General features: G+C 37.2%; 1 protein-coding gene across 1 annotated transcript; it reads right to left on the minus strand.

Moving 5' to 3' along the window:
• Positions 1–815: 815 nt before the first annotated feature.
• Positions 816–10,010, minus strand: vgf (VGF nerve growth factor inducible). The gene is made up of 2 exons (XM_039747386.1): positions 9,830–10,010; positions 816–4,569 (listed from the first exon to the last, which is right to left on the minus strand). The coding sequence occupies exon 2, from the start codon at positions 4,554–4,556 to the stop codon at positions 2,769–2,771; it is 1,788 nt and encodes a 595-aa protein (XP_039603320.1). The 5' UTR covers positions 4,557–4,569; positions 9,830–10,010; the 3' UTR covers positions 816–2,768.
• Between the last annotated feature and the right edge of the window lie 4,044 nt (positions 10,011–14,054).

Below are 14,054 nucleotides of genomic sequence, written 5' to 3' on the forward strand. Positions count from 1 at the left end.
TTCTTTGTTACAATGTACTGTAAAAGAAATATAAAACCGATGGATGTTATTTCTTAGTTGTGTTAATGTTTGCTTTTCTTTAATAATTTTATTGCAGTTAAGGGTGATTTCAGTAGTTAATATCTCACAAGAGTTCATTGGTTTACATACATGACAGACACATATTAAGTAGTGCCTAGTAGGGCAAAAATGTTGTTAAAGACTTTATCAAAGCTGGGTTCAGCCTGGTTAAAATATTCAGTGAAATAATGATAGAAATAAGCATTTACATCCAATTCATTTTGTCACAAAACACTTTTGATGCTCGTTGCTCCTAACCTGAAGTTATACTACTTACTCCAACTATACAGTATGTCAAGATCTGAGGTCATCCTTTGAAACCAAACTTTTTAAAACTTTACCAAAGTAAACATTTTCCTCCTGCCATTCATCATTTTGGTTGAAATTTATTTATTTATTTTTGTTTCCTGCTTTGCCACACCCAAGGAAAGCAGGGCATCTGAATCTATAGCTCTCTGTTAGCGCTCTTGACATACTCAGTCTTTTAGTTCTCCAGTCACACCATTTTTCTGAAATGAAAAATAGATTATGTTATTATGCCTGTTTAAGTGAGCTTCTCCAAAGCTGCTTCGGGCCCATCTGGTCAATTTGGAGTCTTAGGTTCTGCTTAACCCATTTAAAATTTCCCTTTTGTAGATTGTTATTTTCATTTATTCACAGGCATATATTACATTGACGGAATGAATGGGTGAATTTAAAAACTAAACGACTATCTGGATTCTGTTCAGTAGTTTCAAAGGAACTGGAAAACTGAATTTTAATAAAATAGTTGCTTTTATTTATATTTTAATAGCAAAACTAGTAATAAACATGCTATTTACATCAAGTCAATGCATTTTATTAAATACAAGTACATCTATAGAACACCAAAACAAGATTCTTTTACAAGACTTACAAGTCAGGGTTTTTTTGTAATTTTTCTTTTACATATTTGTTTTTAAAGAAGCAATACGCTTGCCACAGTAGTTGACGGATGCAGACCAAACACACGTGCAGTCTTCTTCAGATCTCAGTGTTCTAAATAGCAAGACAGTCCACAGGGTCTTTCTATTGGTAGTGGATTTGTTTTCCCTTTCCAGTGCTGGTGATCCATAGACTTGGGGGGAAATAAAGCTAACACTGTTACACCACAAAACAGCATGCCTGACTAGGGCTGCTGGGTACCACTGACTGCACTGCTGTCAGACACTCAAGCCATACATACCTGAGCATGATACCAGCTCCCTGCCAACACTCTGGGGCTACTGTAAGGCAACTACTTTTTGGAATGTATGATGGTTCCTTTTTTTGTCTTTTCATCATCAAGAGCAACTGCATAATAGTATTCAGAGTAATGTTTCTTGACAAGACTAATTCACAATAACCTTGGCAAGCTTTGATTATTTTAACTACTACCTCAGGCATTCTGAGAAGAGTGAAGACTGGAGGTCATGCCCAGTCTACAACCTTGTAATACTATGCCTTACAGGATACTCATGTCAATGATAACATAATACTGGGAAAGAAAATCTGTGGAATAAAAAAGGTTGGTTTTTGTTAATATTATTAAAGGCATTACGACAAGGGCATTGTTGAGAATGTGCAGTTTACAAGGTGTCTTGAAAGCAGAAAACCAGATATACCTAATAGTTTTTAATTTGCAGGATAATTGTTTTCTGTGTTTATGAATTATTCTTGAACAGTTTAAATATGTATAATTAATCTGCCATATATATCATCTGGCCATGGTCCTGTCACATTCCACCACTGATTACATTAATAGATGCATTCATCTCTTGTTATGTTGTAATCTCACAATGGATTAGCAGTTGATTGTGTCATCGCTAAAATGTATGATTTTCCCTATTATTGTTGTTATTATTATTGGACCTGTGTAATAATATTTAGCTAAATATCTTCAAATAATAATGGACCACTTTATTTCTATAATAAATGTAGCATTTGTAGTGGTTATATGTCATGGTACTATTCTAGATGCTCCTTATGGGCTGCACGGTCAAATTCACCTTATTTCACCTGCAGTAGAGTATGTTTAATTCAACCAAGCACATTATTACTGTATTATGGTAAGAAATGTCAACTGGTTTAACGTTATCTCATGAAGTCAATTTGAATTAAATGCAGGTAATTAACACATGTAAGAAATGTTTTGTTGACAATTGCATTTAAGTAAACTAAGTCAGTTAACTTAAGAAATTCTTACTGATTGAACAATCAGACCATTGTTATCTTGCATATTTGTTCTAAAAGAAAAAACAAAACCCATCACAGATGCTTGGTGGAATGGTGCTGACTTTTACCAGTAGCAGAAATGTCAGGAATCGTCTGAGGTATAGCTGTTTCTACATTAGCAGATGGCATCCTCAGGGTTATCAATGTTTAAATGACGTCATTCATGGGGCCTCTATTTGAGAAGGGATAGAATTGAATAGCATATTGGTTTCTTTTTCATTTATTCTATTTTTAAGTGAATTGGTTTGGCACCTGAAAACTACACCTTCTCATTTCTGAATTTGTTTTAGAAAGGTTCAAGTTAACATCTGTGTTTGGATTAATGTCCTTCTCTTGTCACTGAATTTGCTTCGGATTGGAATGCCCAGTAATGTTGACTATCTCATGCATAAATTACCTGATATAATTCCACAGACATTTAAAAAAAAAAAATGTATCACTCCCACTTTTTTCTAACACTTTTGGATGCATTGAATTCACTGAAACACTTCAGGATGCTTGAACAGGATCTTTTCAATGAAGTTCTCCAACTCTTCTTCGTTATCTTGGGTCTCATCATAATAGTCTTCTTCTCTCTGCATGAGTGCAGGACGAGGGGGATAGTAGTACTGTCGACGAAACGGAGGCTGGTATGTCCTAGGTCTGATGTAGTTGGAGAACGTGATCTGCTGGGCCTGCTTTGGATGGTATCGTCTTGGAATTGCCATGGGTATTTCATCGTAATCTAGGTTGTTATCTATTCTGTTGCTCAAAGAAATATCTGTATTGATGTGATGCCTAGACCTCTGTGGTGGATATTTAGGGTAATACATGCTTGCAGGCATGTGCTGAATTGACTTTTGTTTTTGATGCTGATGTACTGGCTGTGGCTGAGCTATCTGTGGAGCTGATGGAGCTCTAATATGGTCTTTAGGAGTGGGATGGTGTTTGGGCTCAGCCCGCTCTGGGGCATCTTTCTTCTTCTTCTCTACATCATTGATAATGTCAATTACATCATCAGCAGGGAGGTGAAGCTTGCTTGAGATTTCGATAAGTTTGTCAATTGTTTGAGGATCAATATCATCACCACCTTCCTCCCCATTTTCCTCATTTGATCGCTTGTCTTCAGCTGCATTGTCATCATTTTCTTCCCCTCGTCTCTCCTCCTCCTCTTCTTCCTGTTCTTCTTCTGTTAGCTCTAAACTCTTTTTAGACTCATCCTGGTAGCCGTCTTCTTTTCCATGGTTGTCCTTATCCTCAGAGGTTCCTTCTTGTTTCAGGAGGTATTGCAAAAGGAGGTCTGAAGCCATATCTGTTAACTTCTCCTCCTCCTCCCTAGCTTTTTCTGCTTCAGCTACTTGCCTCCTCACCTCCTCTTCCTCAGCTTCTGCCTCCTCATCTGAATCATAGTCTTTAAATCCTTGGAAGAACTTTGCCATTGGTTTAGTTTTCCCTCTTTGAAGTACCTCGCGTTCTTCTTTGTTTTTTGCTCCTTTCGCATGTTGACTGCCAACAAGCTCTTCATAAGTAGCCAGTTCCTTAAGAATATCATTCTCTCCAGAGTCAAAGTTGTTCTGTTTTTCAGTAGTGTATCTATCCAGTGAAAGCAAACTGTTAGGTTCTTTGGAGGCTCTCTCCCTCTTGGTGGCTGTACTGAACTTCTGAAGCTCTTTTAGCATGACTTGCAAGTTTTCTAACTCTTGTGGAGTTAGCCCTTGCTCGTCAGTAGTTTTTGAACTCTCTGCAAGCTGCTGCCGCTGCCTCTTCCATTCAGGTCCATCCTCTCCTCTCATTTTAGTTGCACTTCCAGCCCAGGTATGACTTTTCACATTCTCTGTCAACCGGTCTTCATCTCGTCGTTGAGCTTCTTGTTGCTGTACTAGTTCTGCTAAAGTCTCTCCTTCCTTCTGCTCTTGTCCTGCACCTTGATTCTCATTAAGAGCTTCAAGAAGAACTGCAGCTAATGTTTTTGGGTCAATGTCTTTAAATAGTTCATCACTATTGCTTTGACTGTTCTTGGATCCTGGGTAATAAGAGAGAGATCTGATCTGTAGTTCCCTATCATTTTCTTTACCTCTTTCTGGTACATCTTTCCCATTTTCTTGAGGTTTCTCCTGGTTTGACTTAATGTCAAGGTGTTGTATGTTTTCATTGGCAGGGGGAGACTCGTGCATATGTCCTTCTTGAATCTCCAGTGCTACAGGGGCAAGGCTAACATAATGTAAGTTGACGAGGGTCAGGATAAGCAGAAACACAGCACTTGCAGTGTGCTTAGACCAGACCATATCTGTAAAGCCCCTAGGGGAAACAAAATGGACAGAAAAAAAATTTAGTTTTATTTTTAATATTCTTTTTTTTTTTGTCATTTTTTTAAAGGCACAATTTTAAGAGAATGTGTGAAAAAGAAAAGGATTCCATGTACATTAAAGAAACTGGTGAATTATACACCTTACCTTCCAGTACAAACTAAACCACAAAAACAATGGATGATCAGTAGGAATCTTATTAAGAAATAAATATTTCAATTAAAAAATATACCGTATAGAAGCATGTGCCTGGTTATATGATACAAATATTTAAATTTCAAAATTACACAATTTCAGCAGAGAAGAATAACATATTTATATGCTAGTTATTAATATGAGATTCCATAAAGATTGGTGTTTTTTAAAAACTGAAAGGTCATTCTAAACTTTATATTTTGTATACTATGTACGTTCTTCATTAAAGATGTAGAACTGGAATATACCAGTGATTATATCACAAATATTTACGTCTTGTGTTATACTTTGAATGTAAAGAATTATATAGTGATTGTGTACATAAGATGTGCTATGTCAAACTTGGAGTGGATAATGCGTATAAGGGAGGAATGTGTTGGTCAGTTGTACTCCATCACAGCTCATAACCTGCAGGTACAATCCCTGTGTCTGTCACAGTCTAACTGCAGTATGCATAAACTTTCATCTGCCCTGCATAGGTTTTGTCCGGATGCACTATTTATCCTTTACCACCCAAAGAAATGTATATTAAGCTAACCGGTCTCTCTAATATGATGTCATATAAGAGACAGTGGATGTGCATGAATGAGTGGACAGTCTGGTGGTTTAGCATTTTGCCTGTCAATATCCAAATCAGTTGTAGTATTGAGCCACAAAAGTGAATTTACTTATTATACAATAATTTCTCTACTCTGGTGCTGAAAGACATTTTTTGTTCAAAAAGAAAGTAGTTTATGTGTTTCATTCATTATGTTTGTAGTAACATATTTTTTTTCGCCCTGGCCATAGCACCAAAACAGCCCTGGTCAGGGTCACAAATGACCTTCTGATGTCAACAGATGCTGGTTCTCCTTCTTTGCTCATTCTCCTTGACCTGACAGCTGCTTTTGATACAATTGATTATAATATTCTTCTTCACCATCTGCAATACACCATTGGACTTTCAGGAACTGTTCAAAATTGGTTTACATCTTATTTGACCAATAGAACTGTCGCACTTGGCAGCGCAAAATCTCACACCCATAATGTTACCTGTGGTGTTCCACAGGGCTCTGTGTTGGGCCCCATCCTTTTCATCATTTATATGCTCCCCCTTGGAAGTTTTATTAGCAGACATGGTTTTTCTTTTCACTGTTATGCCGATGACACTCAGCTTTATCTTAGGACTACTCCCACCTCCTCTACTGCTCATCTGCCAACATCTACACTGACTATTTGTTTGGAGGAAATAGAGGCATGGATGAGGCTCAACTTCCTTCAGCTAAACAGATCTAAAACAGAAGCCATTTTAGTTGACACACCACACCAGCTTCGTTCCACTACCATCACCAGTATCACTTTTTTCTGGAAAAAAGATACCTCTTTCTACATTTGTTACAAACTTGGGTGTTAAAATGGATTCTCAACTAACTTTTGACACCCACATTAAACATCTCTGTAAGTCATCTTTTCACCATCTCAGGAACATTGCTAAACTCCGTCCAACAATTACCCTGGCAGATGCAGAGAGGCTTGTCCATGCCTTTGTCTCGTCCAGGCTGGATTACTGTAATGCGCTCCTCATTGGGATTCCTGGCAAGAGTATCCAGAGACTCCAGTACATTCAGAAAAGCGCTGTCAGGATCCTGATGAGGCTGCGAAAGCATAACCACATCACTCCTATCTTGAAAACCCTTCACTGGCTCCCTGTACCACTTAGAATTGAGTACAAGGTTTCCCTCCTTACCCATTAGTGCATCTATGGATCTGCTCCCCTCTATCTACAGGAACTCCTTATCCCTCATACTTCCTCACGCACCCTCCGCTCTGTGCATACTAACACTCTTCAAGTTCCCAGAACTAAACTTAGCAGTATCGGTGATAGGGCCTTTTCTTCAGTGGCGCCGAGGCTGTGGAATTCCCTCCCCGACTACTTGAGAGCCCCACAGTCGATCGATGCCTTCAAACGAAACCTAAAAACTTATCTTTTAGAAAGGCTTTTTGTTAAATTATTTCTATAGATTTTTGTTTGTTAATTTTATTCTTATTTTGTAGCACTTTGAGATTGTTAAATATAAAGCGCGATATAAATAAAATCTATTATTATTATTATTATTATTATTATTATTATTATTATTATTATATGGAAAGTGATACTCCACCAGATCTCAAAGTGAAGGCTGTAAGTATTCATTAATAACTTTGTCAAAGTTTTTGTAGTGTTTGATCAGAGACATCTGTATTTAAAAAACATTAACCTTGATGATGTTTTGAAGAACCAGCAAAGATTTTTGCATATAGAAAAAATAAATAGGTTGGTAGATTTTTTTCATACTCGTTTATTATCCATGTGAGGACGTTCATCAGAGACCAGCAGCTTATCCTGTCAGAAACCAAAGCAAGGCAGATAAAACCCTGAAGAGGATCCTATAGTCCATCCTTAGGCATACTCTTGGAGTAAAAGACGCTATGAAAGCAGGTTCCCAAAGTGGTCGCAGAATAGACTTTCTTAATTTAATAAGACAGCTTCGTACAGGAAAAACCTAGCAGGTACCTATAGATACTAAGGAGGGATTTAGGAGATTTATTATCACAACTTTAGATTGATAGTGATGTTCTTGCTAAAGCTATATTCATTAAATGCAAATGTGTAAAAAGTAAACTCACTTTGGAAACATTTTGTAAAAATCGTTCAAAATGCACCGCGTTCTGTTGTTTCTTGAAATATACGTTGCATATGAATAGAGTAGCGCAGGGTAGAAGCCAGTTATTTTTAGTAGACAAAGAAAATGTATTTCATTAATTGTCGCACTGTTCGCTCAAAAATCACAATACTGTCCCTCGGCATAAATCCTTGCTCACTCTATACTTCAGGGGTTTTTAATTCGCTGATAATGAACCTGGCTAAATCTTGTTTGCAGGCTCAATCTGGTTCTTTCACATGGGATTGATAACAATTGAGGAGCATCGTTCTGCTCTTCAAGAAAAGTTAAGATGTAGCAGTATACTTGACTCTCCTTACAACCTGACAACAAACAAGCTTTGAAACTGGGACCGCTCTTCCATGACTAATGCGTTTGGAGATCCCTGTAAAGTAAGCGCATGTTTTAATTACATAAACTGTAACATCTTTGTTTTAAATAAAATGTGTGTATGTTATATATAGTTTCACGATAGACTAATCTGCTACAATGAGAAAATACGCTTAACTGATTATCGAACCAGAGCCCTTGGATCTTTTATACCGAAGTTCATCCATCCGTCCATTATCCAACCCGCCATATCCTAACCACAGGGTCACGGGGGTCTGTTGGAGCCAATCCCAGCCAACACAGGGCGCAAGGCAGGAAACAATCCCAATTTAGGATCGTCAATGCACCAAAACTGCATGTTTTTGGAGGAAACCTGCACGTAGAGAACATATTAACTACACGAAGGGGGGACCCGGGAAGCGAACTATGATCTATACAATTAACGCGTAGTATTGTTTATGAATACCCAAGGTGTAAAGTTACGTCAGGTGATGAATTATTTCTATATCACTAAACAAAAGACGAATAGGTTCATAAAGTAATTTTAGCATGTAAAGTATAATACTGCTGGAAGTTTTAAAACTTTTGCAAAATCCACCCTTAATTAATTGAATTCATGACCAATTCAAGACTAGAAAGTAAAAACAACAGATTGTGAACTGCGGTTTCTATAAATCAATAAAGGAGCATCCCAATTTAAACTCGTAGTCGTCTTCTTCACCTCGCAGTATCCGAGAGCAAGCGCTTGGCGGTCTTTTCCGCAATACTGAGTCACCAAAGCAAAAGGTCAGCATCTAATGTGGGGGTGGCTGTGGGCTCAAGTCGTTGTCCTGGCAACCCAGATACTTGGAAATTCCAGTTCTCCGGAGACCCTTTGGAACGCCCATAGGGTACGTCTGTTTCTATAGCAACTCCATCAAATCCTTTATTTAACAGATTATTTTAAGTATTTAGGTATTCTTCGCTTACTTCTATAAACTGGATTTTTTGGTTATGCAAACTAGCAGGAGTTTCAAGCGCCATCCAATAAGCCGTTTTAAGTACGTTTAACATCAATTACACCCTCCTGTTAGCGATCCATCAACATCTAAATACTTATCCTTTGGTCTTACTTTTTGTTCATTTATGCCTCATGTTTTCCGACGTCAAAAGTGTACCGGTTAGTCTGCACGCGTCATGTACAAAGAAGTTCCTTTTCATTTTTATTTTCAGTAAAGTTCCAGTTTACCTGTTCTGTCTATTTATATCACCACCACCCGAAGTCCATAGGAGTCTTTATGTTCTTCACGTATGCTTTAAACTAATTTTGTTGTATCCCTTGTAAACCTCGACTTTCTAAATCACAAATTGTAGTTATGTATAGAAGCTAAATGACATTGCATGGTTAATAAAATAAACTCTCCAAGCACGATCTAAAAGTATTTAAGAAATCATATTTATTGCAAAAGGATAGTAGCTATACATTTACCAATAAAGTACATCATTATCCTTAGGAAATGGGCACAATCCAAGTCGATGTCGCGTGCCGCTGCCATACACACCCAAACTAACAAACACCCCCAGTAAATAATACTATTTAAGAAGCAAAACTTCATGAAGCATGTATTGAACGACTTAAAATCTTCACGTTGTTCAGAAGTAATGTTTTCTAGCTGATTAAATTAAAGCCTTATCTTTACAAGTAAAAAAGTTAAATAACTACGGTAAAAACATGTAATAAACATATTAGCGTCTCGAGAGCGAATGTTTACCGAGGGACGAGAACTGTTGTTTGTAATCTGCATGATGTAACAATATTCAAGCAAAATATTTGTCATAGTTAACAGTTTACTGAGATGTGTGCTAAAAAGATGTTATCTAAATTGCTTTTCCATCATGTTGATATAATTGACTCCACTAAAACACTGATAAAAATCGACTCCTGTAAGTTAATACTAATGTTGTACATACATAAATAATGTATTATTATTATTATTATTATTATTATTATTATTATTATTATTATTATTATGTAGGTACATCCATCAACTTATCTTTTCCTCTTACCTCAAAACAAGTGAGATTGGCCGCTTTTCCTCACTGCAGAGTGTCTTTTGTTGAAAAGCCGATGCGCTCGTTCAGATCTACAGTAGCTTGAGCGTCTGACTTCAGCACCGCGGACAGCACCCGTTGCTTTAATATTTAATCAGCCGCCCATGTGACCTGACGTCCACATTCCGATTGACGTCAGCGCTTCATTGATAAGAGTTGTGCCATGATCAAACTCTATTCTTCGCCACACTGCAGTGATTTGATGAATGAACGGAACCGGTGAATGGAGTAGTATTTTCATTGAGGAAGCGCTAAAGAGGTTTCCCATCTGATGTGGGGGAGGGGTAGGGTGGGGGCTCGCGCGCACAGCCTTTGCAGGAGCCCGTGCAGCCTTGTACAGATGCTATAAAAAGGAATAATTCAGCTGTAGGTTCTCTTTTGCGCAATTTCTAGAACCAACTATGTTTACCCGGAGTTACGATCGCATAGGCATACGGTATTGTGTTGATGTGTGGACTTGCTTCGGGAATGGCTTCATTAAAGAGAATACATAAATACATACATTCATACATACATGCATACATAACGAATTGAAAAAAAAACACATGGAAAATTCAGCGATAGATCGCGTGGATCAGACAAAGGCATCAATCCACTGACTAGGGCTGGGTCTTTCAGTTAAAAATGAGGTAGCGTTAGTAGCTTGGGCTGCATTTTTTAAATTGCGAGATAGACTTATTTTATCCACCAAGCGCTATTGTAATCATTTTCTATTGCAGTAAAAAAAATGTATATAGACCGATAGCCGAATCACATCGCTCACATGATAAGAATCTTTCAACTGCCATTTGTCTTGTCCTTGTCGTCAGCAGTTTTTAGCTATTCTATTTCTATGTGAAGAGAAACTCTTTAAAATGAAGGTATTCATTATATTACAGCAACACTTGTATTGTACGTATATACGCCCTGTATGTATTGTCGTAAATTTGAGATCAAACGCAAAGTGGACTAAAAAAACAGTTCTTTATAAAAACGGAATAGTTTCAAAGATTCAAAGATTTTTTTACTTAATGCACTGAATAACCCATATATATATATATATATATATATATATATATATATATATATATATATATATATATATATATATATATATATATATATTTCATTGCGGTCAAATCAAATTAAGTTATAGATATATCTTTATGATATACAGAAATTCAGTCCTAGCAATTTTACAAGCATTTTAACAATAAATCCTTTTTGTATAGTCTAGCTTACGATCTAGTTCATTTTTAAAGATTCGACGTCTAATTGATGCAATTCGAAGAGTAAATTGATAAACTATGAGGCTTTGAACACCTCCATTTTTCTAGGAGAAAATCGGCCAGTGATTAAGAGGAAAAATGGAACGATACAGATCGTTTGACTCCAATATACATTTCATTTGCAAAAAAAAAAAAAAAGATAAGATTGTGAATCAGTGACGTCATCATTTGCGTATTTTCCATCCATCAAAGGCTCCCTCGCTTCCTAACTCTTTTTCTCTCTCTCTTTATCAAATGTATTTTCTTTAATTCCTGATTTTTTTTTTACTACTGAAATGAACTAGGAAGATCTTTCTTTCTTTCTTTCTTTCTTTCTTTCTTTCTTTCTTTCTTTCTTTCTTTCTCATAATATATGAACGAGGGGAGCGACGATTTAGGGAAGAGTCCAAAAACACTTATCTAAAGAATGATGGGGCTCCGTCCACGCATCTAGATAGAGAATTGCCAGGTTTAATGACTGGAAGATTGAAGTATGCATGTAAGATAAATAGAATGAATACAAAAAAATAAAAAACTGAAACAAAGCAGACACGTGAATAATAAGTGTTTTTGGAAACTTTTTAAAGTAATCAAACAATGTTATAAATCATACTGAATTTAGCACTTTTGCTGTGATTTCTAGTGGTCATACGATTATGCTTTTCTTCGTGACAAACTGCCTGTTGCAGTTTATAGTCAAGACATAAAACACTAGGTAAATGTAAAGCCATTTCATTGCTACGTGTATGAGGATTATACTTTTTACAACTTGCTGTGCAGTAAACCAGCTTATTTTTTTCTCTTTTCCTACATTGATAAATGCCTCTCATATATTTTTGCGGTCTCTTCACGTTGTTTATTTCTCCAGTGATTCACGATGTTTGAATGATCGTGTAGTTCACTTTGAATACTTGTTGTGAACTATATCTTTATGTACTATGTAGAGTGCCATGGGATAGCATGCTCCTTCAAAGGTGATGTGTAACATGAAGATTGATAGATAAATACATCTTTTGATAAACCTCTAGTTAGCAGGTACACATTATGCGTCCATATTTTCCATCAGTTACTCTTCTATGTTCAGTAAACGTCCACCATTGCAACAACAGCCCTTCAGCTACAGAATAACATACAGGCCTCTCTAAAACAGCAAACATAATCTTTGCTGACCCTAATGTTCAAGTGTGGATTAAAGCCTGAACATGTACAGCATTGTTAGAAGCACATACTGTACTCAGAAAGGAGTATCAAACAAATACTGAAGTATTTTATTTATTTATTTTTTTTACGAAGTATTATATCATGTGTCTCACCCCAACAAGCTATATTCACTCTTAAATATACTTGTTCTTTAATGTATTTTATGGTTCTTTACTGGGTGGTATTGTTCCTATACCATTGCTTGACAAAACCCCATTTCATTCCTGGAAGTGTTCTTTCCACACGAAGTTGGTTATTTGTGCTTTGAAAAGCTTCCTAGTATGTAGAAAAACAAAATTAAATCTTTAATGTAGGATAGGCCACCCAGCAGGACACTGACAAATTGAGAAAACTTCAAGTTAACCTGTAAGTATGCAACAAGAGTCCTTTTGAAGTCATAAGCCATTGGTGTTTCACAAATCTGTTACCATCTATTTGTGGCTATTTAGTGTATTGAGCCTGTTATGGATAAGTAAAGGTTCTCTATGGAACCTTCATGTAGATGGGTCTTTTGGGAACCAAATCATTACTCTATGGCATCGCTCTAAAGAACCAGTCTGATATCTTTATTTTGAGGAGAGTACTTTCAAATAAGGCGGCACGGTGGCGCAGTGGTAGCGCTGCTGCCTCGCAGTTAGTAGACCCGGGTTCACTTCCTGTCCCTGTGTCTGCGTGGGTTTCCTCCGGGCGCTCCGGTTTCCTCCCACAATCCAAAGACGTGCAGGTTAGGTGGATTGGCGATTCTGCATTGGCCCTAGTGTGTGTTTGTGTGTGTCCTGCGGTGGGTTGGCACCCTGCCCAGGATTGGTTCCTGCCTTGTGCCCTGGGATTGGCTCCAGCAGATCCCCGTGACCCTATTCGGATTCAGCGGGTTAGAAAATGGATGGATGGATAGTTTCAAATATGCTGCTTTATCCAAGAGACCACAATGGCTACATAAAATTGCTTATTAATAGAATCTTAAGGAAATTTTAAATCACAGCTGTTCGAGCAATCCTTACTCACCCTCGGTGATTTAAAACAACACTGTTGCATCTCGAAGTCTCCACGTTATAATTTGGGTTATAGGTCTGATATTTGCAAGAAACAGTTAAAAGAGCCCCTATTTGCCAAATACACACACACACACACACACACACATACATACATGAGAAACGTGTTCAATTGACAAGCAAAACTTTCTTCTGATAAAAAAGAGAAAATGTAAAATGAATGCTGGTAACAAATTGATGGAACAGAAAGGTAACTGTGGGCTTGGCTAACATCAAGAGGATGTTGTAAACTTTCTTCATCACAACAAACTTTCCGTGGCTAATCTTGGGTTGAACTACAGTGGAACTGTAAGTGCTTGTTACATAAACTTCTTTTCTTGTTTAATAAACTCAAATAGTACAGTATACTCTTCCCAGATTCACTGACTGTTTCGGCGAGTGTGTGTGTGTGTGTGTGTGTTGAAAGCGTTTCTTTTGTCCTGGTTATTCTAGTTTGAAACGCGTTGGAATGCCCTCTAAGTACATTAGGAACATGATGTGAATGCCTTCTTTTACTTTCTCTGGTAATGCTTGCCATTCAGAAGATGACAAAACTGCGAAACGCACAGGAAAGAATGTAAACACTCACAAAGACTTACTAGTCCATTTAAAAGGGTAAAAAAGGAATGAAAAAGACGGGCGAACACTTCTATACGTTTATGAGGTGACCATGTTCTGAAGTCTGTTATTCTCGCAGCCGGA

The sequence above is a fragment of the Polypterus senegalus genome, chromosome 3, assembly GCF_016835505.1.
Source record: "Polypterus senegalus isolate Bchr_013 chromosome 3, ASM1683550v1, whole genome shotgun sequence".
NCBI classification, from domain to species: Eukaryota; Metazoa; Chordata; class Cladistia; order Polypteriformes; family Polypteridae; genus Polypterus; species Polypterus senegalus.